We start from the raw sequence: 22,323 nt of genomic DNA, 5'->3' as shown, positions 1-22,323 counted from the left end.
AATTCATAGGATATTTGTTACTCATTGACTAGGTAGAGGTTATCTACAAGTTATCTACAAGTCTACAAGACTTTCTCCAAACAATGAAATTCTCCAATGCCCTGCTTTATTTATTACTCTATTTATTTATTTATTTTATTTGTACATATTTATTCTAGTTATTTTATTTTGTTAATATGTTTTGTTTTGTTCTCTGTCTCCCCCTTCTAGACTGTGAGCCCACTGTTGGGTAGGGACCGTCTCTATATGTTGCCAACTTGTACTTCCCAAGTGCTTAGTACAGTGCTCTGCACACAGTAAGCGCTCAATAAATATGATTGAATGAATGAACGAATGAATGAAAGGAAGATTCAGATGCTGGTGGTATCAAATATTTCTTTCTGCATCAGATATTTGAGACATCTATAAGACTGTGTCGAAAATACAATTGAGACTTTTTCCTCTTGGCTGGGTCATCACAATGCTATGTTAGGAAATATTTGGACAGTTAACAGCCATTGGAAAACGTTTAGTACATATTTACTATTCTTTTTATTTTGTTAATGATGTGCATATAGCTTTAATTTATTTATTTATTTTATTTATTTATTTACTCTATTTATTTATTTTACTTGTGCATATCTATTCTATTTATTTTATTTTGTTAGTATGTTTGGTTTTGTTCTCTGTCTCCCCCTTTAAGACTGTGAGCGCACTGTTGGGTAGGGACTGTCTCTATATGTTGCCAACTTGTACTTCCCAAGCGCTTAGTACAGTGCTCTGCACACAGTAAGTGCTCAATAAATACAAATGATTGATTGATTGATTGATTTAATTTTATTTGTTCTGACTATTTTGACACCTGTCTACATGTTTTGTTTTGTTGTCTGTCTCCCCCTTCTAGACTGTGAGCCCGTTGTTGGGTAGGAACCCTATCTATATGTTGCCGACTTGTACTTCCTAAGCGCTTAGGACAGTGCTCTGCACACAGTAAGCGCTCAATAAATACGATTGAATGAATGAATAAACACCCTAGTAGATGTGGGTAGCAAAATAGCATCAAGCTCCCTATTCCCTGGGAACACAAAGTTTACTAGCTTGTAGGAAAGCCTTGGAATCAATCAGTCAACCATATTTATTTAACACTTACTGTGTGCAGAGTACTGTCCTAAGTGCTTGGGGTGCGATTGATTGATTGAGTGGGAGAATACAGTATAACAGAGTTGGAAGACATGTTTTAATATGAGGCTTTGTCACAAATGTATCTCAGTGAGAGCACTGCAGAGGCAAAATGTTGTCTTTCCCCATGCAAACCCACATGCTGTCTTTCCCTTTGCAAGCCCTCATGTTAAAGGTGTAATCACAGGTCCACTTACAGATCCAACCAGATGTTTGCAAATGTGCACTGTACTAAGTTGGCAACATATGGAGACGCTCCCTACCCAACAACGGGCTCACAGTCTAGAAGGGGGAGACAGACAACAAAACAAAACATGTGGGCAGGTGTCAAGTCATCACAATAAATAGAAATAAAGCTAGATGCACATCATTAACAAAATAAATAGAATAGTAAATATGTACATGTAAAATAAATAGAGTAATAAATCCGTAGAAACATATATACAGGTGCTGTGGGGAAGGGAAGGAGGTAGGGCGGAGGGTAGGGAGGAGGAGAAGAAAAAGGGGGCTCAGTCTGGGAAGGCCTCCTGGAGGAGGTGAACACTCAGTAGGAGTCTTAATCCCCATTTTACAGATCAAGTACCTCAGGCACAGAGAAGTCAAGTGTCTTGCCCAAGGTCACACAGCAGACAAGTGGCAGAGTCGGGATTAGAACCCATGTCCTCCTAACTCCAGGCCCATGCTCTATCCACTATACCACACTGCCCTTAATCAAAAAAAAAAAGGGGCATGAAATGAATCTGCCCCATACCAATTGAAGGATACTTTTCAGAACACAGACTGGCCTTTTTAGCAACTCCACTAGATTCTTTTTCAGTTTATGGTCCACTAGGACACTCAGATCTCTTTTGGTTCTATTTCCTTGAAGTCCTCCCCAATTTGTTTTCTGGCATTTGTTTTTCACAACTTATATGACTCATATATTCTAATCCATGTACTATGCACTAATTATGTCCTGAACCCTGGATAATCGAAACGGATCATCTCAGTTGGCCATCTAAGATGGTGGGAGAGCAGGGATCATCTCCCCGTTTTACAGATGAGGGAAACAGGCCCAGAGAAGTTAAGTCACTTTTCCAAAGTCATACAGTGTGTCAGTGGCAGAGCTGGCTCTGGAAACAAACTGAGTCTCCTGACTCCCAATTCTGTGCTCTCTCCACTCGGCTATACTGGCCCCCATATAATCAATCAATCAATCGTATTTATTGAGCGCTTACTGTGTGCAGAGCACTGTGCTAGGTGCTTGGGAAGATTGGCAACATATAGAGACAGTCCCTACCCAACAGTGGGCTCACAGTCTAAAATTACATGTTTATATATAAACATGTAATTGGGCCTGGAATAATCTGGGGGTACTATACGGTGCTTTGGGGAGAAAAAACATTTAATTTCCATATAGTCGGCAGTGGCAGGGGAAGGGGCTGCCAGAATTTCCTCTCTTACAGTGTGAAGCCTGAAGCGAGAGCTGTGATTCACCTTCAGAATGTAATTAGAAATCCTCCAGCGCCAGGGGAATAGGTCCCTGCTGTGATCCAAGTCCTATAGAAAACCTTAGGCAATAATAAAAATTGTGGTATTTGTTCAGCGCCGATCGTATGCCAAGCACCGTATTGAGCGCTGGGGGAGATAGAGGAGAATCACATCGGCCCCTAGTCTCTTCTCTGTGGGAGAGCATTGCCCAGCCGTTTGCAAACCATGGATTGTTGGAGGCAGCAGTGTGTTCTGTGTGCGGCCACCATCCCAGGGCCCGTGGCAACCCCGGCTATGGGGATGTCCATGGCAAAGAAGCCGCCAGCGGCTCTGAAGCTCAGAGGGATGGGGGAAGGTCGGTGCAGTCTCTGGGGAGATCTGGGGAGCAGAAGATGAAGAGGGAAGCGTGAGTAGCGACGGAGCATGGTCCTTTGACACCATTGAGATGATCCCCAGTCCGCTGGGAGAGGCGACCGGGAACTCTAGGGCCGCTAACTCCGTCCTTCTCTTTAGCGACACCACGTAGCCTCTCTGGGCCTTATTTCTCCATCTGTAAAAGCCAGGGTAGAGACAGTCAGACAACGTCCCCGTCCCTCAGTCTAATGAGGAGAGAGAAAGGCATTTAACCCCAGGCTTACAGGTGAGGAAACTGAGGCTCAGAGAAGTTAGGTGCCTTGGCCAAGGTCACACAGCAGGCAAGTGGCAGAGCCGGAATTAGAATCCCATTTCTCTGACTCCTAGGCCCATCATCATCAATCATATTTATTGAACGCTTACTATGTGCAGAGCACTGTACTAAGGCTCTTTCTCCTAGGCCACACAGGGTCTTCTCTGGTCGAGATGAGGGGGTTCATTCATTCAGTCATATTTATTGAGCACTTACTGTGTGCAGAGCACTGGACTAAGCACTTAGCACTGGGTTGATGTCAGGGGTCAGACTAAGACAGCAGTGCTCTGTGTTGTGAAATGATGAACACAGAATCCTGGGGTAAAGGGAAGAGCAGAGGAGCAGCCTACTGTTTTGAAACGAAGTGGCTTCTGGTCACAAAAATGGCTTCGATTTCTTCTCGTAATGAAACATGAAATTAGCAGTATGTGAAGAAAGAGATGCTAAAGTTTTATTTTTTGGTAATCAAAGATTGAATCCTTGGAAGAGTATTGGGCCTGTAATTTTTTTTGTTTCTAATTGCATTTAATAGAAAATCTTCCTTCAGTAAATTCTTCTCAAAAGAGGAGCCAATTGAAAACACTTAATACAACCATTCCACCCAATAGGCCAAAACTGTGATTTTGGGCCTCCTAGTTTTATTTTGTTTTTTGAATGGTATTTACTGAGTGTTTACTCTGTGCAAAGCACTGGACTAAGCACTTGCGTGGCTAGCATATGAAAACTCAGTCCTGTGAGCCTAAAAGTACCGTATTCAGTTCATAAATCCGGTAGAAATGGTAAATGTCATCACTGACGTTTTTCTAGATGGATTTCTCCAGGGTATAAGCTACTCAAGGATACTGCAATAAGTCTTCCATTCCTCCAGGGAAGAGAACTGCAGTTTGCCAGACTTAGCAAAACCTGGTTCAGCTAAGGTGCCCAAGGACTCAGCCTTGCCCCAGCAGTATGAATTTCTTTCTCCACATTGTCTACACAGCGTTCTGGCCCCTTTCAGTCAATTAGTGGTATTTATCGAGTGCTTACTTTGTGCAGAGCCCTGTACCCTGTGCTTAGGGACAGTGTAATGCAACAGAGTATTTTCAGAGACTCTGGGATTTTGAGAATGCAAGTTTAGTTTCACATTAGTATTATCATTACATATGGGTCTGTGTGAGTGTTTGGGCATTATATTTATATATATATATATATATATATAAAATGAGTCTGAGAAAAAAGTATATAAATACTAAGGGGGGCTGTTAGGTTTCTGAAACAAGGATGTTGTGAATTACTTGGGAAAGACTTCCTGAAGGAGGTGGGGTTCCAGGAGTGTTTGGGAAGATGGGGTGAGTTGTTGTCAGGTGGATCTGGGGAAGGAGGAGATTCCAGTTCATGGGAACAGCAGGAGTGAGAGGGTGGTGGCAGAAAAGTCGAGGTAGTTTGTGGTCAATATGACCAGTTGACAGTCCACAAGTCACAGGCCTGGGCGTCAGAGGACCTGGGTTCTACTCTCAGCTTTTCCACTTGCCTCCTGTGTGACCTTGGTCAAGACACTTAACATCTCTGGGCCTTGGTTTCCTCATCAGTAGAATGGGGATTCAGTACCTGTTCTGCCTCCCCCTTAGACTGTGAGCCCCATGTGGAACAGTAACTGTCTGAGACGATTTTGCATCTGTCTCAGCACTTAATATGGTGCTTGGCACATTGTGCAACTTTATTCTAATTAGACTGTGAGCCCCATGAGGAGGGACAGGGATTGGGTCTGACCTGATTAATTTGGATCTATCCCGGCCCTTAGAACAGTGCTTGACACATGGTAAGCACTTGACAAATGCCATAATAATAACCATAACAAAAACACATTCACATAATAATAATAATAATAATGTAAGCACATAACAAATACCACAATTGTAATTGCTATCCTTGAGTGTTGGCCAGCAGATAAGAGTCCCTCAAAGTACTCGCCATTCATGATGTGCAGACAGGATGGGATTGAGAACTCAGACTGATCAATTATTGTGACTTTGCCATTAATTGACTTCAGGAATTAACTTGCCAACACAGACTGGCTCCCAGCAAATGATGCTAGGATGCTTTGATCTATGTGATTTCTCACCCAGGGGCACCAGTTCATTTTTCTGAAACCTGTTTTCATTATTGTGAGGTCTTAGCCCAGGTAGCATTTTGTAAAAACCCCTCCCAGTTCCCCTCTTCCCCACTTAAATGCTGAATCCTGTGCTCACCAACTCTGTAAAGCCATGTGTAATTATCTTCCCTCTTCCCTCCTAGATCGTCATTGTAGAGGATGCCAAGGGGCTGACCTTTAAATGCACATTTTCAGGCTTGTCTTCTTGTCTGCAGGCCTGCATTCGTGTGCGTGTGTGTGTCTCTAAGAACATCTCAATTTGTTTTTCTGTGTTTTTGTGTAGGTGAATTTTCTTTTTCCTCCTCGCAATCTCTATATTTTTCTTTTTTATATAATCAAAAGGCAAGTTCATTGATCAACTCATTCTTTTATTTATTTATTTATTTATACATATAAATGTATATACATTTATACGTACGTATATGTATTTCTGGGAAAATCAAAGCCTCATAGCTAATATTCTCTTTCCATAAAAAAAGTCTTCCACAAAAGCATTGTAGTGGTCCTGCTAGCCCCGCTGAGTTATTTCAAATATTCTGTAGAAAATCCCATGGAATAAATAATAATACCTACTATGTAGTGTTTGTTGAGCCCTCATTTTGTACCAAGCACTGTTCTATCTACTGGGGTAGATACAAGATCACCAGTTGGACACAGCTCCTGTCCCACAAGGGGTTCACAGTCCAAGAAGGAGGGGGCATTTAATCCCCATTTTACAAATGAGGAAACTGAGGCCTAGAAAAGTTAAGTGACTTGCCCAAGATCACTTGGAAGGCAAATGGCAGAGTTGGGATTAAAATTCAGGTCCTCTGACTCTAAGGCCTGTGCTCTTTCCATTAGGCCACACTCCTTCCAGGGCATTTTTATCAGTTTGTAACCAAATCTTTTTGGATGTTTTGAAACTAAAGGATATGTGTGTGCTGTTCTGTTTTAAATACACCTTTCCCCTAAATGGAGGCCTGGTGTGATTGTTACACTTTGATTTGAAACTGTATGATGATTGCAGGAGGACATGTTTCGCTATTTACCCAAATAGTGTGTCCAGAAGAATCCTGGCTAAAATCATCCCGGCAATAGAGACCAGAGAGATTAATAAATCAATCAATCATTTATTGAGCGCTTACTGTGTGAAGAGCATTATACTCGTCCTTTGGGAGAGTACAGGCACATGTAGCAGACATATTCCTTAGCCACAAGTTTACAGTATATAGGGGGAGACAGACATTGATATAAATAAAGCATAATGAATATGTACACAAGTGCTGTGGGGATGGGGGGGTAAATAAAGGGAGCAAATCAGGGTGACACAGAGGGAAGTGGGAGAAAAGGAAATGAGAGCTTAGTCAGGGAAGGCCTCTTGGAGGAGATGTGCCTTCAGTAAGGCTTTGAAGGTGGGGAGACCTACTGTCTGTCAGATATGAAGAGGGAGGAAAATCCAAGCCAAAGGCAGGACAAGGACAGGTAGTTAGCAGTGAGATAGAAATGATTAATAATAATAATAATAATAATAATAATAATGGTATTTATTAAGAGCTTACTATGTGCAAGCACTGTTCTCAGTGCTGTGGTAGATACAAGGTAATCAGGATATCCCATGTGGGGCTCACAGTCTTAATCCCCATTTTACCGATGAGGTAACTGAGGCACAGAGAAGTTAAGTAGCTTGCCAGGGTCACACAGCAGACAAGTGGCGGAGCCGGGTTTAGAGCCCTCATTTTCTGTCTCCCAAGCCCGTGCTCATTCCACTAAGCCACACTGGTTGAGGTAGAGTGGGTAGTTTGGCATTAGAGGAGCAAAGTATGCAGGTAAGGTTGTAATAGGAGAGTGAAGAAGCGGGGTAGGAGGGGCCGAGGTGATTGAGTGATTTAAAGCTGAAGGTAAGGAATTTCTGTTTGATGTAGATGTGAATGGGCAACCACTGGAGCTTCTTGAGGAGTGGAGAAACGTGGACTGAACGTTTTTGTAGAAAGATGATCCGGGCAGCAGAGTGAAGGGGCAGAGACAGGAGGCAGGGAGGTCAGCAAGGAGTCTGATATAGTTTGGATTAACATGGTAGCAGTTGGGATGGAGAATAAAAGGAGGACATTAACAATGTTGTGAAAGTGGAACTGACAAGATTTAGTGATAGATTGAATAAATGGGTTGAATGCGAGATAGGAGTCAAAGATAACACCGAGGTTACGGGCTTGTGAGACGGGAATGATGACGGTGCTGTCTTCGGAGATGGGAGAAAGTCAAGGGGAGGACAGGGTTTGGGTAACCAGTAGTGTCCACAGTCAGCCGGCTGATCTTTCTTCTTCAAGGCTGTGACTGTGGTGGTACCTTTGAAGGCCTGTGGCATTTCTTCTGTGGTCACTATCTTGAGGAGTGACTTCAGAACTTGCTAGATGAGAGATAGTGTAGCCCAGTGGGAAAATCATAGTTCTGGGAGTCAGGAAGCCTGGGTTCTGATCCTAGTTCTGCCACTGGCTTTCTGTATGACCATGGGTAAGGCTTCCTCATCTGTAAAGTGTAGCAATGGTACCTGCACTCCCTCCCTCTTAGATTGTGAGCCCCATGAGCGACAGGGGCTGGGTCTGATTTGGTCATCTTGCATGTATGCTGGAGTTTTTCTACCACGCTTTAACCAAAATCAGGGTTTAATAGATACCCACGTTATAGTTATTACAGTAGATTCGTAGCTTTTATTCTCTCTGCTCTTGGAGGTGCTTGTATCTAGGTACACTGTCCCGGACGAGCTGTTGTTCCCAGCCTTCAGTAGGCCAAAAATAGAACTATTATCCCACCGAACTGGTGTGTTAATTTAATTGTGTGGGTCTGACCTGAACATGCAAACAAATGGATTTCTGGGCAGAGATGTGGGTAAAGATTTTCCTGCTTGTTGATCTTGGCTCAAATCGAGATAATACCTGTATAAAAAGCAAAGAAAGAAAGAAAGGGTCTCAGCTCTCATCTCAAGGAGACAGACTCATCTCTTAAGTCGATTGATTCAAAGATGAACTCCTCCTCTCTCAGGATTTTACCTGTCAGCTTAGAGGGAACTCTCACCTTGGGGCCTAACAGTATCTTAACTTGGGACTGTGCCAGTTGCAGGACACATCTTTAAGTTGGAAAGAATTCAAAGTGGGCCAGTCTTTGCCTTCACGTGCCCCATTGTGAATATAATCGTGAAGCTAGACAGTGATGTATTGGTTTCTTCATCTGTGCCCAGGGAAGCAGTGCGAGGTGGATTAGGGAGGGGGGCAGGGGGGGAATGATTCAGGGTCTGCTCAACCCCCCAGCTCCGTTGTGGGTGGAGATTTAGTCCTTGCCTCAAGTCACAGCTGTGAATCAGCAGTGTGGGAGAATCGAAAGGGATGGAGGGGACCCTTGCCAATTTGAGATGTCTTCCTTGCCGACTCATCCTAAGGTACTCCCATTCCCCCTGAACAGCGGGTGACCAGCCCGTCCAAGTTGATGTTGGGGCAGCTGCCCTCAGGAATGAGCAGTAGTGCTATCTGGATGCTTTTGAGGGCAGGATCCTTTCCATGTGTGAGAGTGCAAGACATCACACTCTGGGCCAAGTTGGAGGCCCATAAACCCATCCATAAGGCTATATGGACCTAGCACAAAAGGTCCTTCTAGCTTCCAGAGCAGTTACCCCAGCACCATGAACATCAGAGGGTGGGATTGGATGACCAGCTGAGTCCTGGAACCGGCTCAACAGCATTCACACCATGCTCCCAGCAATGCTGGGCAAGATAATCTGGGGGTTTCTCATCAGCAGGCCCCTCTCCAAGCCTGGTGCACCGGGTGGCTGACTCGATCTTCTGCCCAAGTACAGAGGCGGGGGAAACCGATCCTCTGACTGTGCGCATTCGTTGAACATAACCTCATGGTCATCATCACCTCACGTCTGGTCATGTCATCCGTTGAGCTGATACGGGTGGGAGGCAGCCTGAGAATCGTGGTTCAGACAAAGGTGAAAAATAAATGGACTGATAGACATGGGACCTCATCTTCCTTCGCATACCATTAGGGAAGTTCAGGAAGTGAAATAGGCCAGCAGCTTTTATATTTCTCCTCATCCTTCACCTTTCCACCTTTCCTGAACCTCATGAAGTACATTGAATATTTGTTCCACTCATTCTCTCCTGCTCCTTAGCCCAGAATGCCAAGTCTGCATCTGAAAAACAAAAATTGATTTTTATTTTTTTTCTCAAAGGAAAATTACATTTTAGTTAGTAGTGGGGTTGCACGTCCTCTCCAAAACCTGGGGTTATTTCTAAGAAACAATTTGAAGGGATGCGAAAAAACCAAACTAGTGACCGCAGAGAGACAAAGCAGAGAGTCAACTTTCGGCTAAAAGAGGATTTGGAACTTTCAGTGGCAAAGGGTAGGGAGCTCAGATGCTGACAGAGGAAGATGGAGTGGAAGTTCCAAAGGCTTCGAGGTCTTAGAGAGAAATCTGCAGACTTAAACCAATGCAACAAAGAGCCCTTTGATGCTCCCGAGTAGAACAACAGGCTTCTGACATCTAGGCCCACAAAAATGGCCCGTCACTGGGTCTGCAGATAATCTGCAGGCCCCCACAAATCCATTTTGGCCTCCAGGGTGTTATTTGCTGGAAGTGGTTGGGGTTGGTTGGGGGATCTGGATCATTTGCTAGTGTAGACCCGATCTTGGACCCGAAGGCTTTCCTAGAAGGTGCTGCCTGGGGTTTTCTGAGCTCAAGGGCCAAGTTGGCCTTGTTCAAGGTAATGCAGTTCCCTGCAGGGGAGGGAAAGAGGGGGCTGAGGTCCAGTCAGCACTGACAGAAGGCCAGAGAGAGCATGCCCTTAGCCAAATGGGAAGTCTTCACTATGCAGAAAATGAATTTAAAACTGAAAAGAGAAGGAGGGAAGAGAGCTGCCATCACGCTTGTTGAGGGGGGTCACAGCAGGAGCAGCAACGGTTTGTGTAGTCGATGACCTTTTCCCTGAGGGTCCCCAGCTCCACGTCCCCTGCCTCCCCGGGCCTCGTATCACTAGGCCTGGAGGTGCAGAAGCTTAACTCCATTTATGGGTTCATTGCTTCGATGGGCTTGATTTTCATTGTATTTTTATTTCCTTGGGAACCAAAAAGAACATGATGCTTTGATAGAGGTCTAGAACCACAGAGAAGATATCCATATTTCAGAATAGCATCTGTGGAGAGAATTGTAAACCCTGGGACCATTCAGAGTAATTTTGCATCTGCAGCCCAAGAAACATTGGGACTGAGGCCACTAGAAAATTGTTCCCAGCCCCGGGAGGGAGGCAAACACCTAGCCGCCTAGCAGAATGCCAAGTGTGAGCTCATGTGCCCTTGCTGAAAACTTGGGGAGGAAGAGGAGAAAGAGAAGTACAGAAATGGCTCAGGATCAAGGAAAGCCACCTCCACCCTGCCAAGATGTGTGCTTTCTCAAAATAAGGGGGCAGAGGGCACCAATGTCTATTTTGCGGTACTCCCCTCCCCGGCCCAATCTTATGATGGAGCCATGCGAGACTTCAGTTCAGCAGGGTTTAGCCTATAGCTTCTTGACCCGAAATGGGTAAAGATGAGTAAATGCTTCATAGTCAGAGACCTCAGAGGCTAAGGAAACAGAGGCAATTTTACGACTGTGCACCTGAAAATGAACTGTGAATGTGAAATCTCGCTGTCTACTGAGTTCCACCCAAATCTCTAGCAATTTGAACAGAGGTGGTTGGAGCTGTGCTTTTGCTTCAATGTCTATTGCAACGTTCTTATTGCATTCCGCAGGTCCTCCAGTAAACGTTACTTGCAATATTTTTATCAACAGTTTTGGATCAGTCACAGAAACCACAATGGTAAGTGCCCCGCTGCCACTGGCAAGACACGAAAGCAATACTTGATGTATGTGATGAACACAACCTGTCAATTTTTCTATTTATTGTTCAACTTGCAGGGCCTCCTGTAAATGTTACCTGCAACATATTTATCAACAGCTTTGGTTCAATAGCAGAAACTACAATGGTGAGTGGGACTGACCATTGAAGCCATCTTGTGAAGGAGTGGGCTGTGGGACAAGGCAGACCCATTGCACGATGTGTGTCTGGGCATTCGATGCCAAGCTCCTGGGAAATAAATGCCAAGAAGGACCTTCCTATTTATCATTTTCTTTCTCACTGAAAGATAATGAGCCAAGTGCCCCTTCCTTGAAAAGCAACGATCTCTGATCAATTGTAGGAAACCTTGAAGATGCCTGTGTGCTTGGACAGGGCAGGGTGGGCAGTGGATGTGGAGGCAATGGCTTGGGGCTCTCCTGAGGTCCCAGAGCAGTACTGCTCTTTTCTTCATGCCCCTACTCCCCCGGGGCCACCCTGAGGATAGTGTCTCGCTGCCCACCTCCCCTAAGAAGTGCCAAACAGTGGTTGGCAAGCCTGGAGTAGCATCCAGAAGCAGTGGAAGCGTGGCGCTGGCCACAGTCACCATCCAGTTACGGGGCCCACGGGGACATCACCGGAATCATGAGGTTGTGACGAGGTGGCAACACGCTGTCCCGACAGCCCATCCCGGCCCCAGCCTTGCCCTACTGTTGCATCTGCTCTCCTTGAGCAGAACCTCATAAGGAGCAAGCAGTGCAGGGTTTGAAAACGTCTCAAACCATTTTTCCTCCTGATTGCACTGACTGAATGAAATAGAAATTCAAGATGCAGGGAGAGTGTTCATTATCGACATAAAGAGCAGGAGTGTGTGTTCCACGGAAGTCAAGTGTATATCCTTTCTCCCGTGTACTCTCTAGTGCTTTTGACTGGAAGGAAAATTGGAATGCATGTCCTCTTCCTAATGAGCGAGAATCAACAGATGATTGGGTAACGACAGCCCACAGAGCACAGGCTGACACCTACTCCGGGGAGCAAAACAGATTGCTTCCCCACATCACATGTGTAGGGACCGGGGTGGGGACAGCCAAGGGCAACCTGTACGTTACACCAGAGAGCGAGAGAGCTCCTCTCCTCTCCCCAAGCACCCCCGGGAGGTAGGAATAATCAGAGTGGTATTTACTGATTGCTTACTGTAAGCCAAAGCACCTTGCTAAGCGCTGGGGAGATGCAACTGTAACATCAGTTCCAGTCCTTCTCCCTAATGGGACTCAAAGTCCGAGCGGTAGGGAGAGCAAGTGTCTTGACCCATTTTCCAGATGAGAAAACGAAGGACCAGAGAGGTTAAGTGACTCACTTGGGATTGCCTAACAGGTCAGTGGCAGAGCTGGGACTGGAACCCAAGTCTCTTGAATTGCTGACCCGAGCCTCTTCCACTAAGCCTCGCCCCCTCCCATGTGTGGCCATTTGGAAGTGACCGTGGGGTGGCCCGGGTGTCCTGCTGTTGGTAAATGCACGGAGCCGCCCCAGGGACAGCCGAGAGGCCCGTGTGGAGAGCCAGTGCATCCCAGGAACCACACAGGCATCACCCACTTGCCCACCCATAGCCGCAGAAGAGGAATGACTGCCCTCCTCAGAGATCGGGATGGCCCCCAGACTCGACGCTGAGGAAGTAGGGTGATATTCAGCAAGTCTATGCTGTCCTGTCTCCTGTTTACATTTGCAACTCCCTGAAACATCAGTGGGGATTTGCTTTGCATATCAAAAAGGATGCAATCCATCATATTTAAGCCTTGTATTTTGCAATCCCATCCAGCAGTATTAACTATTCAAGCTTGTTAAAGAATGAGATAGGGCAATTAAAGAATCCCAAATGGCCCGCCCCTCAAGCATTCAGGCCTATCAACATGTTCAGGATACTAAGTTTTCTTCGGCCCTTCCCTGTGGGACCATAACCATCACTATCCCAAACGAATGCCAAATCAGTCTTGTAGCCTGGGTGCTTTCTTGTTATCGAAAGCTTCCTTTGGCTGCTGCCCGATTTCTTGTCAACAGCCCGATTTCCATGAGGCCCTGGACTGGTGGGTCAATGGCTAATTGGGAGAGCTGTGATTAATGTGTAACTCCAAAGCCGGGGGTTCAACCGTCCCCTCTCCACCCACCCAAGAGGGAGCTCCTGGCTCTCTCTGCTCCCTTTGGCTGGGTTCGGGGTGGGCAATAATTTGCATTGTTGTCCTCCCCTCTCCTCCTCTTTTTCCCAATTCAGCTGACTTTCACCCAGGTGTAGTGGAGATTGTCTGAATCAGTGGTCACCATCCAGCTCCTGGCTGAAGGCAACCAAGAACAGAGTTACATCTGTCTTCTTCCCCAGCACTAAGTAACCCCAGAATTTCCACCTACACCCTTTGGCCAGCATGGCCCTCCCTAGGGAATGAGTCATTTGGGGCCCTGCGCACTAGGGGGGCCCCCTCACCTGTGACCACCTGTGAGTCCAGAGGTGCTGTCTAGAGGAGCTGCGGAGGGAGGGCAAGAGTAGTTCCTCAAATGAGCCCCACCCTCTGGTACCCCCTTGCCGCCCCCATGCTTCACCCTCTTCCCACTACCCTGCATGACGGCAGCTCACCAGAGCTTCGATTCCTGCATGGGCTAGGCCACCTAGGGCTTGTGGATGGGGTTATTCCCAACGATCCCAGATGTGGCATGTCTCACATCTCTCTGCTGCCCGGCCTTGCTGGGGACCGGATGGAGAGACTTAAAGGCAAAACCTTTGCTCTGGAAAATGTTCCCCTACCCCCTAGGCCAGTGGAGACCCTCTGTAGGCTAGTTGCCCTGAACTCCCCTCTTTCCCTGACCTACCCCATCTCGGAGGAGGACAACGGGTCACTGTCCGTTCCTAAACCAGAAATGATCCGTGGCCTGATTAGCTATCACGTAGCCTGGGCCATAGGGGCCTGATGCTCCTCTGGGAACCACTTAAGTTCTTTCAAGTCTCAGAACATCATTTCACAAATTGCCACGCTCTGGAGTAGGCTTCGGACTGGAAAGTGTTCATTTAACTTGTCGAGATAATATTCTAAGTATTTGTAGAGCACTTTCTGTGTGACATGCACTATCCCAAGTGCTGAGGTAGATATAAGTTAATTAAGTTGGACACTGTCCCCCTCCCACATGAGGCTCCCCACCTTAAGTAGGAAGGAGAGCAGGTGTTGAATTCCCATTTTACAGGTGAAAAAACTGAGGCATGGAGAAGTTGAGGTCATAGGTCCACTCCTTTCCCCCTGGCATGATTAGACCTAGGATCTCATTACATTATCAATTTACACCGTCTTGGAGCTCTGGAGTTAGGAAAGTAGAATGTGGGGAGGGCAGGGAAGGGGCTTCCAAGCAGGTGGCATATTAAGAATTACATCACCAGTTAGGGTTTGTTTCATAGTGGCGTTGTAGATTTCATAGGAATCTCTAGCTGCTCTAGTTCAGAGTAAAAAGAATCATTGCTCTCTAGCCATGGGCTTTGGCTTTCAGTTCCAGTCTTCCCCTGTTGCTGTTATCCTACAGCGAGGGGCAAAGCTTGAAGAAGCCCGACTCCAGCACGTCACTTGCTTTACAAGATGGTGTTCAATGACAATATTTGCACGATCCAATGCTGATTGCGTTAATAGATTCTGCCATTGCTTTGATGAAATCCCCTCATTGCACTTAACTGCCTCTATCAAATATGTAAATGTGCTCCTTTTTCGATGTTCGTTAAGGCAAAAATGCGAAACATTTCAGTAGATGGATCCAGAAGCTGTCTGTTTTCTTTATTTCTCTGTGTAATATCTGCAGAAGGTATTCAAAGAAAGCCTTGAAATGATGTGCCGTTTCAGGTGGTTACCTGTCTCCATGGCCGACTGGGACATTTGGGAGACTCAGTATCAGTGGTTCTTTCCTTGGCTATGGGGAGTAAATTCAATTGCATGGTCCGACGTGGGATGTGTGCTTCGCTTTGGTTTATTTTTTGCTTTCCTCATGAAAATGAAATCCATTTAGCTTCCCCTCGATTGTGGCTTTGACATGAAAGTAAACGATTTGCCTTCCAAAGATGCTGTCAGGTCTTCATCAAAGAATGGGGCTGCCTCACCTGGGGCCAGGATATTTAAAGCAAACAGTGTTCAAATGCTGCCCGGCCGAGTCCAGAAAATTTGATGGGAAATCCTGTCCGGAACAATTCTTCCCCTGAAGCCCCCATGCAAAGCTGGGTTCTTAACGCACCTTGAAGCCGCAGCCCAGGAGAGCTGCAGTGTAGGTGGGGAACATTTGGTGTTTGGGATTCTGAAAGCTTTGGCCCAAATTTTTCTGCCTCATTTTGTCTCAGAAGTCTGAAGCATTAGGTTCGAATGCTGATTCTGGAGGAAGTCTATGTGTGGATGAGAGACAGTCGGCCCGAATTCCCAACTTCATTTATTTTTTCCACACTGGATGTGTTTTATGTTTTTGTTTTCCTTTCTTACAGTGTACACTTTTTTTTAAGACAGCAAGGTGTTTTCTTTTTATGTTTCCAAATCTGCCAAGTCGCACTGAAATCAGAGGGCGGGGCTGTCCAACTCTGGGATACTCATTTCTGAAAGTACCGGTAGGGATCAAGGGTGGCCCTGTTAATTCTGTGAAATCGTAGGGAGTAAGTGAATAAAAATAACCTCCAAGTCAGGTCACGGGTTATCATAGTAGGCCTTTTTCCAAAGGGCATTATGATGGTGATGTTCGTTATTCCAATATATTAGCACCTTAATCAGTTACTAGGAGACATAGGTTAAGGTCCCTCATTAGGGGATTTTATACCGGCAGGACAGTATGGGGCTCCAACAAAGTCTGTTTCCACATAGACTCTGGAGTGAAACAGTGGAGGGGACTAACTGGTGATCATGGAGGTTACAGTCAATTTATGATATTTATTGAGAGCTTAACTGTGTGCAGAGAACGGTCCCAAGTGCTGGGGAAATTATAATCCAATAGAATTGGTAGACATGATCCCTGCCCACAGGGAGGTTACAGCCTAGAGGGGATGCTACAATCTTGAGGTTGAGTTGGAAGTGGATTAGTTTGGGGCCGTGATGTAAGAGCCACCACATGGAGATTGATCTAGCCACCGATCCTGTATTCATTGTGGAAATGCCCATTCAGTGATATTTATTGAGCATCTACTGACTGCAGGGCACTGTACAGAGCTTGGAAAGGAAAACCGGAGTCACAGAAATGTTCCCTCCCCATGAGGAACTTACACCTTAATGGGGAAACAGGCATAGAAATATCAAATGTAACATGATTTACCACTATGCGTCATGATCGAAAGAATATTCCAATGAATCGAGGAGAATGACGTTTTATATCCCCCTTGGTTTGCCTGGCCAGGATATAGATAAGACCAATCCCATTCTCCTTTGACTAGGACTCCAAACCCAATTCGGTACATCCAAATTCTCACCACTACAAAAAGCAGACACATTTCTTGTCTGTATAACTGTTTTACTACTTTCTTCTGGTGGTGTCTCTGTTCAGAGAGGTCTAAATCTTAATTTAATTTCTGGCTTTCGTTTCTCTCCTCTTCTGACTTACGCTCCTAGGGCCGAGTGCAGGATCACTGACTCCTCTGGCCTGCTAGATTTGCCAGCCTTGTTGTTTATTCACACAACCCAGAGCATCCAGATCCCACTCCTCTTGTGTAACAAGTGGCTGCTCCAGCAGCGCTCGGGCCTTTCGAGGGTCTAAGAAACAACCCAGAACGATCGGGGTACAGAGGGTCCTCCTCTGTTTGGCAGCACCAGGCCAAAGGGATTTTTTTTCCTGCCAGAAGAAGCCAGCAGTCCTGGCACAAGTGAAAACTCCGTTTGCAGATGAAATATTCATAATCATCATCAATCGTATTTATTGAGCGCTTACTGTGTGCAGAGCACTGTACTAAGCACTTGGGAAGTACAAGTTGGCAACATATAGAGACAGTCCCTACCCAACAGTGGGCTCACAGAAAGACTGTTTGGACGCAACCCAACATCCAAGTAATTGGGGAGCGTAGTTCAGCCAGAGGAATGGATCAGTCAGCGAAAAATCGTTTCTTCAAATACATGGTTTTTTTTTTTTATTTAAGAGGAGGTCGCCTTTAGGGCCTTTCAGTAGATTTGAATGGTGGGGAGACCCTAATCCCAGAGGCCCATAAAGTGAATCGGTAGGTCGAACTCTTTCTTTTGTCCACCTGGATGAGAGAGACTGAAGGTGGATGACTTCCACTGGGACATTTGTCTGGTAGTCTGCCGGCACTGTCGGTCTCCCCAGTAATAGGTTCTTCCTTCCCATGCGGGCCTGCGGGATGATGCTAAGGTGATGACAGAAAGCTGAAATACGGTCTCCTCGGGTGGGTTTAGTAATGCTTGTGCGTGGCATTTCTGTAGGACTACAGAGTGAACATTTTTTTGAGGCAGCAGTGGAATGACACCCGGCTGGCTTACAGTGAATACCCAGACGACTCCTTGGATTTGGACCCATCTATGCTGGACTCCATCTGGAAGCCGGATTTATTCTTTGCCAATGAGAAAGGGGCCAACTTCCACGACGTCACCACCGACAACAAGCTGCTGAGGATTTCGAAGAATGGGAAAGTGCTCTACAGTATCAGGTAGGCCTGGGTACCAGCAGTGCCTTCCACGTGCTGACTTACATACGTACTGCCGTACTGCCAAAAAGATAGTGTGTGAGACAGAATGGCTTTGTCTACTGAATAAATCCTATTGGTTGATTTCAAAACAAATTCAGGAATAGCACACTTGTCCCAGGGGAGACAGGTAAGTGGGACAGTTGATAGCAATCCAACACGAGTAGTGCTTACTCTGTAGTCCTCTCCCAAGTGCCTAGTAGAGTGCTCAGCACACAGTAATTTCTCAGTAAATATGATTGATTGGTGGAATGATTGATAGCCACATCTTTGGAGGAGTAGTTTTTTTGATGTTGTTGTTGTTCCGGGCATATTTTAGGACACCTTTTTAGTTGTTGTTCTCATGCAGCCCAAGAGAAATTATTCTTCTTTTCCAAATTTGTGTCTAAATCCACCTCATGTTTATGATTTTCCTAAATGAAGTGACTTGGTATGCACAAGCTCTCGGATTTAATGGGGCTGATACAAATGTCAGCATTTGAATAAACAGAGAGATGTAGGCGAACCAGGGGATGCTGTTTAACTGTATAGGGAAACAACGGCAGAGTCCACAGATGTTTTTGGAAAGACATTTTCAAAACAAAAATTCCCCTTTCATCCAAAGGAGCATTCAGGGCATAGTACAGGTGAGCTTCTCCTGATCTCCACTCTTGGAGAGGACAAGGCTTGGGTCACTTAAATGTGAAGATTTTAAGATTCCCCTCATCACACAGAGACAAGCGCGTTAGCCTCAACAGTAGCAGCCACAATAACTTCTATCAAGTGCTGTCTGCTTGCAGAACACTTGATGTGGCGTTATGGGACATACTTTACTAGAATGGAAAATGGCTCCTGCCCTGGAAATGCTAACAATCTAGTGGCTTTTCTGCAGAGCACTGTGGCCAAGTGGATAGAGCACGGGCCTAGGAATCCGAAGGACCTGGGTTCTAATCCTGGCTCTGCCACTTGTCTGCTCTGTGACCTTGGGCAAGTAAGGTAACATCACCATGCCTCAGTTGCCTCATTTTACAGTTGAGGTAACTGAGGCTCAGAGAAGTGAAGTGACTTGCCCAGCGTCACACAGCAGACATGTGGCAGAGCCAGGATTCGAACCCATGACCTTTGACTCCAAAGCCTCCACTGAGCAAAGATACAAAAGATACCAGTAACCTATCCCCCTACCATTAGTTGGTTGAAGAGAAAGATTGTGTTAGAGCCATTAAACATTACAGGGATTCTGCCGTTTTCATTCAAACTGGTAACCGGTTTTCCCCATGCCGTGTTGGTGGAAAGAGTTGGGAAACTTTCCAAGTGGGAGAGAGAAACAGATTGAGAGAGAGAGAGAGACAGTAAGAGGGACAGAGAGAGGGTGAGATGTGGAGAAGCTTGCTAAAATCTTAGAAATTTCCTTTTTCCCTTGGCAAGAAGTACTTGAAATCAAAGCCAAGGATTAAGAATATGAACATGAAAACAATTGGCTCTGTGATACTGGCATGTGTTAGCGAACAAGGAATCTTTGTTCCAAAACTAGCACAGCTGTTGTCAAAACATCATGGGTCATTTTGTGAGAAAGAAAAGATTCATTTTAGATGTTCTTATCCGAGCACAAAGAATTTGGAATCCTGGTTCTCCCTGCTAATGTGCAAACTCTGAACTAATTGGTCCATCGGAAACCAGAATGTCCCTTCACTCCGGGCAGCTTCTTCCCAAGCAGGGATCTGGTCATTTTAGAAAGCGGGGACAGTAACCCTGAATTGATGGCTGTTTTAGGCGGGGGGCGGTTTAAGAGAAGCAGCGTGGCTTAGTGGAAAGAGCATCGGTTTGGGAGTCAGAGGGCGTGGGTTCTAATCCTGACTCCTCCACTTGTCTGCTGTGAGAGCTTGAGCAAGTCACTTGACTTTTCTTTGCCTCAGTTACGGCATCTTTAAAATGGGGAAGAAGACTGTGAGCCCCGTGTGGGACAACCTGATTACCTTGTATCTACCCCAGCACTTAGCACAGTGCTCGGCATGTAGTATGCATTTAACAAATACCATAATTATTATTTTCGCTTGAAATTCTAATGTCAATCCGTCAATCAATTAATAGTATTTACTGCGGGTTTACTTTAGGCCGAGCGCTAAACCGAATGCTTGGGAGAGTACGATTCACACTAGAGTCGGTAGACAAAATCCTTACCCACGAAGAACTCACAGTCTAGAGGGGGAGACAGATATTAAAATAAATTACAGGAGCGGAAAGGTGTTTTATTGCCATTACAAATCAGGTCAGCACAGATTATAGTACCTAGTGGGATGTAACTTTTCAATAGTCTATTCATGGGTTTTGCCTTTAGGCAACAACTTGGCTCATGAAAATTTTTATTTTTCCAATTTAAAATTCTTAACCTTGTCAGATGTCTAATTTACATGAAATATTTAACCCCCAGCCTGTTCCTTTACTTGTTACTGAGCTTTTCATTCGCTTTTCGATTCCAAAGTCATTTTTAAGTTATCACATGAAATGAAAATCATTGAATTATTTATAATGCAATATGGGGCTCAGTCAATGGTACTAGTTGAGTGATTACTATGTGGAGAGAACTACACTAAGTTCTTGGGAGAGTTCAGTAAAATAGAGTCGGGAGTAAAATAGACATGATCCCTGCCCGCAAAGAGCTTATAGTTTAGAGGGACAACTCTAATGACGATGACCTCACACGGGTCAATGATGAGCTTTGCCAACCAAAAGAAAGTGAATTCTGGGCTCACAGAGATTGGTCTGTTCTCATTTGTTCAACTGTTGACATGATTAAGGAAACTGCCAAATTGTTTAGCACTTTGCTGCTGGCAGCCACTGCATTCTAAATGCAAACCCTTTTTAGGATGGAAATTAGAAAAGACACCTGCTGAATTAAGTTAGGGCTGAGCAGTGGGGGGGTGTTTTTATGGAACCTCTCTCGGTTGGTGGGCTCCAGTGCACATAATGGTACTGACCCTCGAGAATTTCAGGAGCTTGAAGAATTCTTAACTCAGCCTCAAAGACAGAAATGCTTGTGTGTTGGGGGCCTGTCTCCCCATGAAGTCATGGTAAAAGCCCTCTTCACGACAAATCTAATTTTGCAAACCGACACTAAAAGATGATGGAGTAAGGTTTTGGGGAGAAAATGAAGTATATTTGCAGTCTCATTTCTTCTGATTTTTGGATTCCTTTGTGATTTACTAGTTACTAAACAGTCTGATTTCTAATTTCCCAGAGAAAATAACTCCTTTACATAACATCAGTAGTCTTTCTAAGTAACCCCGACGGGGGGGACCCAAAATATCTAGTTGCTTCTCTAATTCCTAAAACAAGGTATTTCTGGATGGCCAGAAGCGCTTTAACCTAAACAGTTGCAGAAGCAGAGGCATCATAACCCGGGAGGTTAATGATAATAATAATAATGATAATAATGGCATGTATTTATTCAATCATATTTATTATATTTATTGAGCGCTCACTGTGTGCAGAGCACTGTACTAAGTGCTGGAGTACAAGGTGATCCGGTTGCCCCACAGGGAGCTCACAGTCTTAATCCCCATTTTACAGATGAGGTAACTGAGGCACAGAGAAGCTAAGTGAATTGCCCAAAGTCACACAGCTGACAATTGGCAGAGCCGGGATTTGAACCCATGAACTCTGACTCCAAAGCCCGTGCTCTTTCCACTGAGCCACACTGCTTCCCCTAAGGAGGCATAATTTAAATGAGGCCACACAATGGTTGTTGAGAGGAATTAGTGCTTGACACACTAACAGCAGTCAGTCCATCAATCTGTGGTATTTATCGAGCACTAAACTGTGGCAGAGCACAGTACTAAGAATCCTAGTGACTACATCATGAAAAAGAGGCTTCAGGAAGATCAAAAAGCAGGAAGCAGGATTGGAAACAAAACTAAATTTGTCAGTCCATTTGCAAATAGTAAGGGAAGCAGCCTGGTGTCATGAAAGAGTGCTGGGCTTGGAGTCTGAGCTCTGCCACCGGCCTTCTGTGTGACCTTGGGCAAGGCACTGGATCTCTCAGTACCTCAGTTTCCTCATCTGCAAAATAGGGTTAATAATGCCTGCCTTTCTACCTACCTCATAGGGTTGTTGTGAGGGCAAAAATGAGATAAGTAATGTGAGAGCTTTCTGGGAATGAAAGAGCAGCACGAAAACCAAGGTACGTTCAAGGGCTCAGTGAAGGCTGCACTCCTTACATGCCCAGTATGGAAAATGTCATCAGTCGCCAAGCTTTCTTCCATCATTCCCACGCAATGGAGAACCTGGTCACTGCCACCATCAGGCTGAGTCATGTCAGCTCTGAAACCAAGGATTGACTTTGAAGTCCAAGTGGAGAACTGGGCTGGGGAAGAGCAGGGTTGTTTTTACAGTGCAC

At 45.3% G+C, this 22,323-nt stretch overlaps 1 protein-coding gene across 5 annotated transcripts in view; it reads left to right on the top strand.

Moving 5' to 3' along the window:
* The window catches only part of GLRA2 (glycine receptor alpha 2), a 79,237-nt gene that overhangs the window by 14,158 nt on the left and 42,756 nt on the right, over positions 1-22,323 (top strand). For 2 of the 5 annotated variants that reach the window (XM_038757471.1, XM_038757474.1), the window contains exons 3-4: positions 11,187-11,254; positions 17,692-17,915. In XM_038757471.1, the coding sequence (XP_038613399.1) occupies positions 11,187-11,254; positions 17,692-17,915 (292 nt within the window). Of the gene's footprint in view, positions 1-11,186; positions 11,255-11,352; positions 11,421-17,691; positions 17,916-22,323 lie in introns of all 5 variants that reach the window. The other 3 variants (XM_038757473.1, XM_038757472.1, XM_038757475.1) reach the window with 3 other exon arrangements.

This window comes from Tachyglossus aculeatus, chromosome 15 (assembly GCF_015852505.1).
Source record: "Tachyglossus aculeatus isolate mTacAcu1 chromosome 15, mTacAcu1.pri, whole genome shotgun sequence".
Classification (NCBI taxonomy): Eukaryota; Metazoa; Chordata; class Mammalia; order Monotremata; family Tachyglossidae; genus Tachyglossus; species Tachyglossus aculeatus.
Note: the sequence above shows the minus strand (reverse complement) of the source record. Positions and strands in the feature narration are given on the sequence as shown.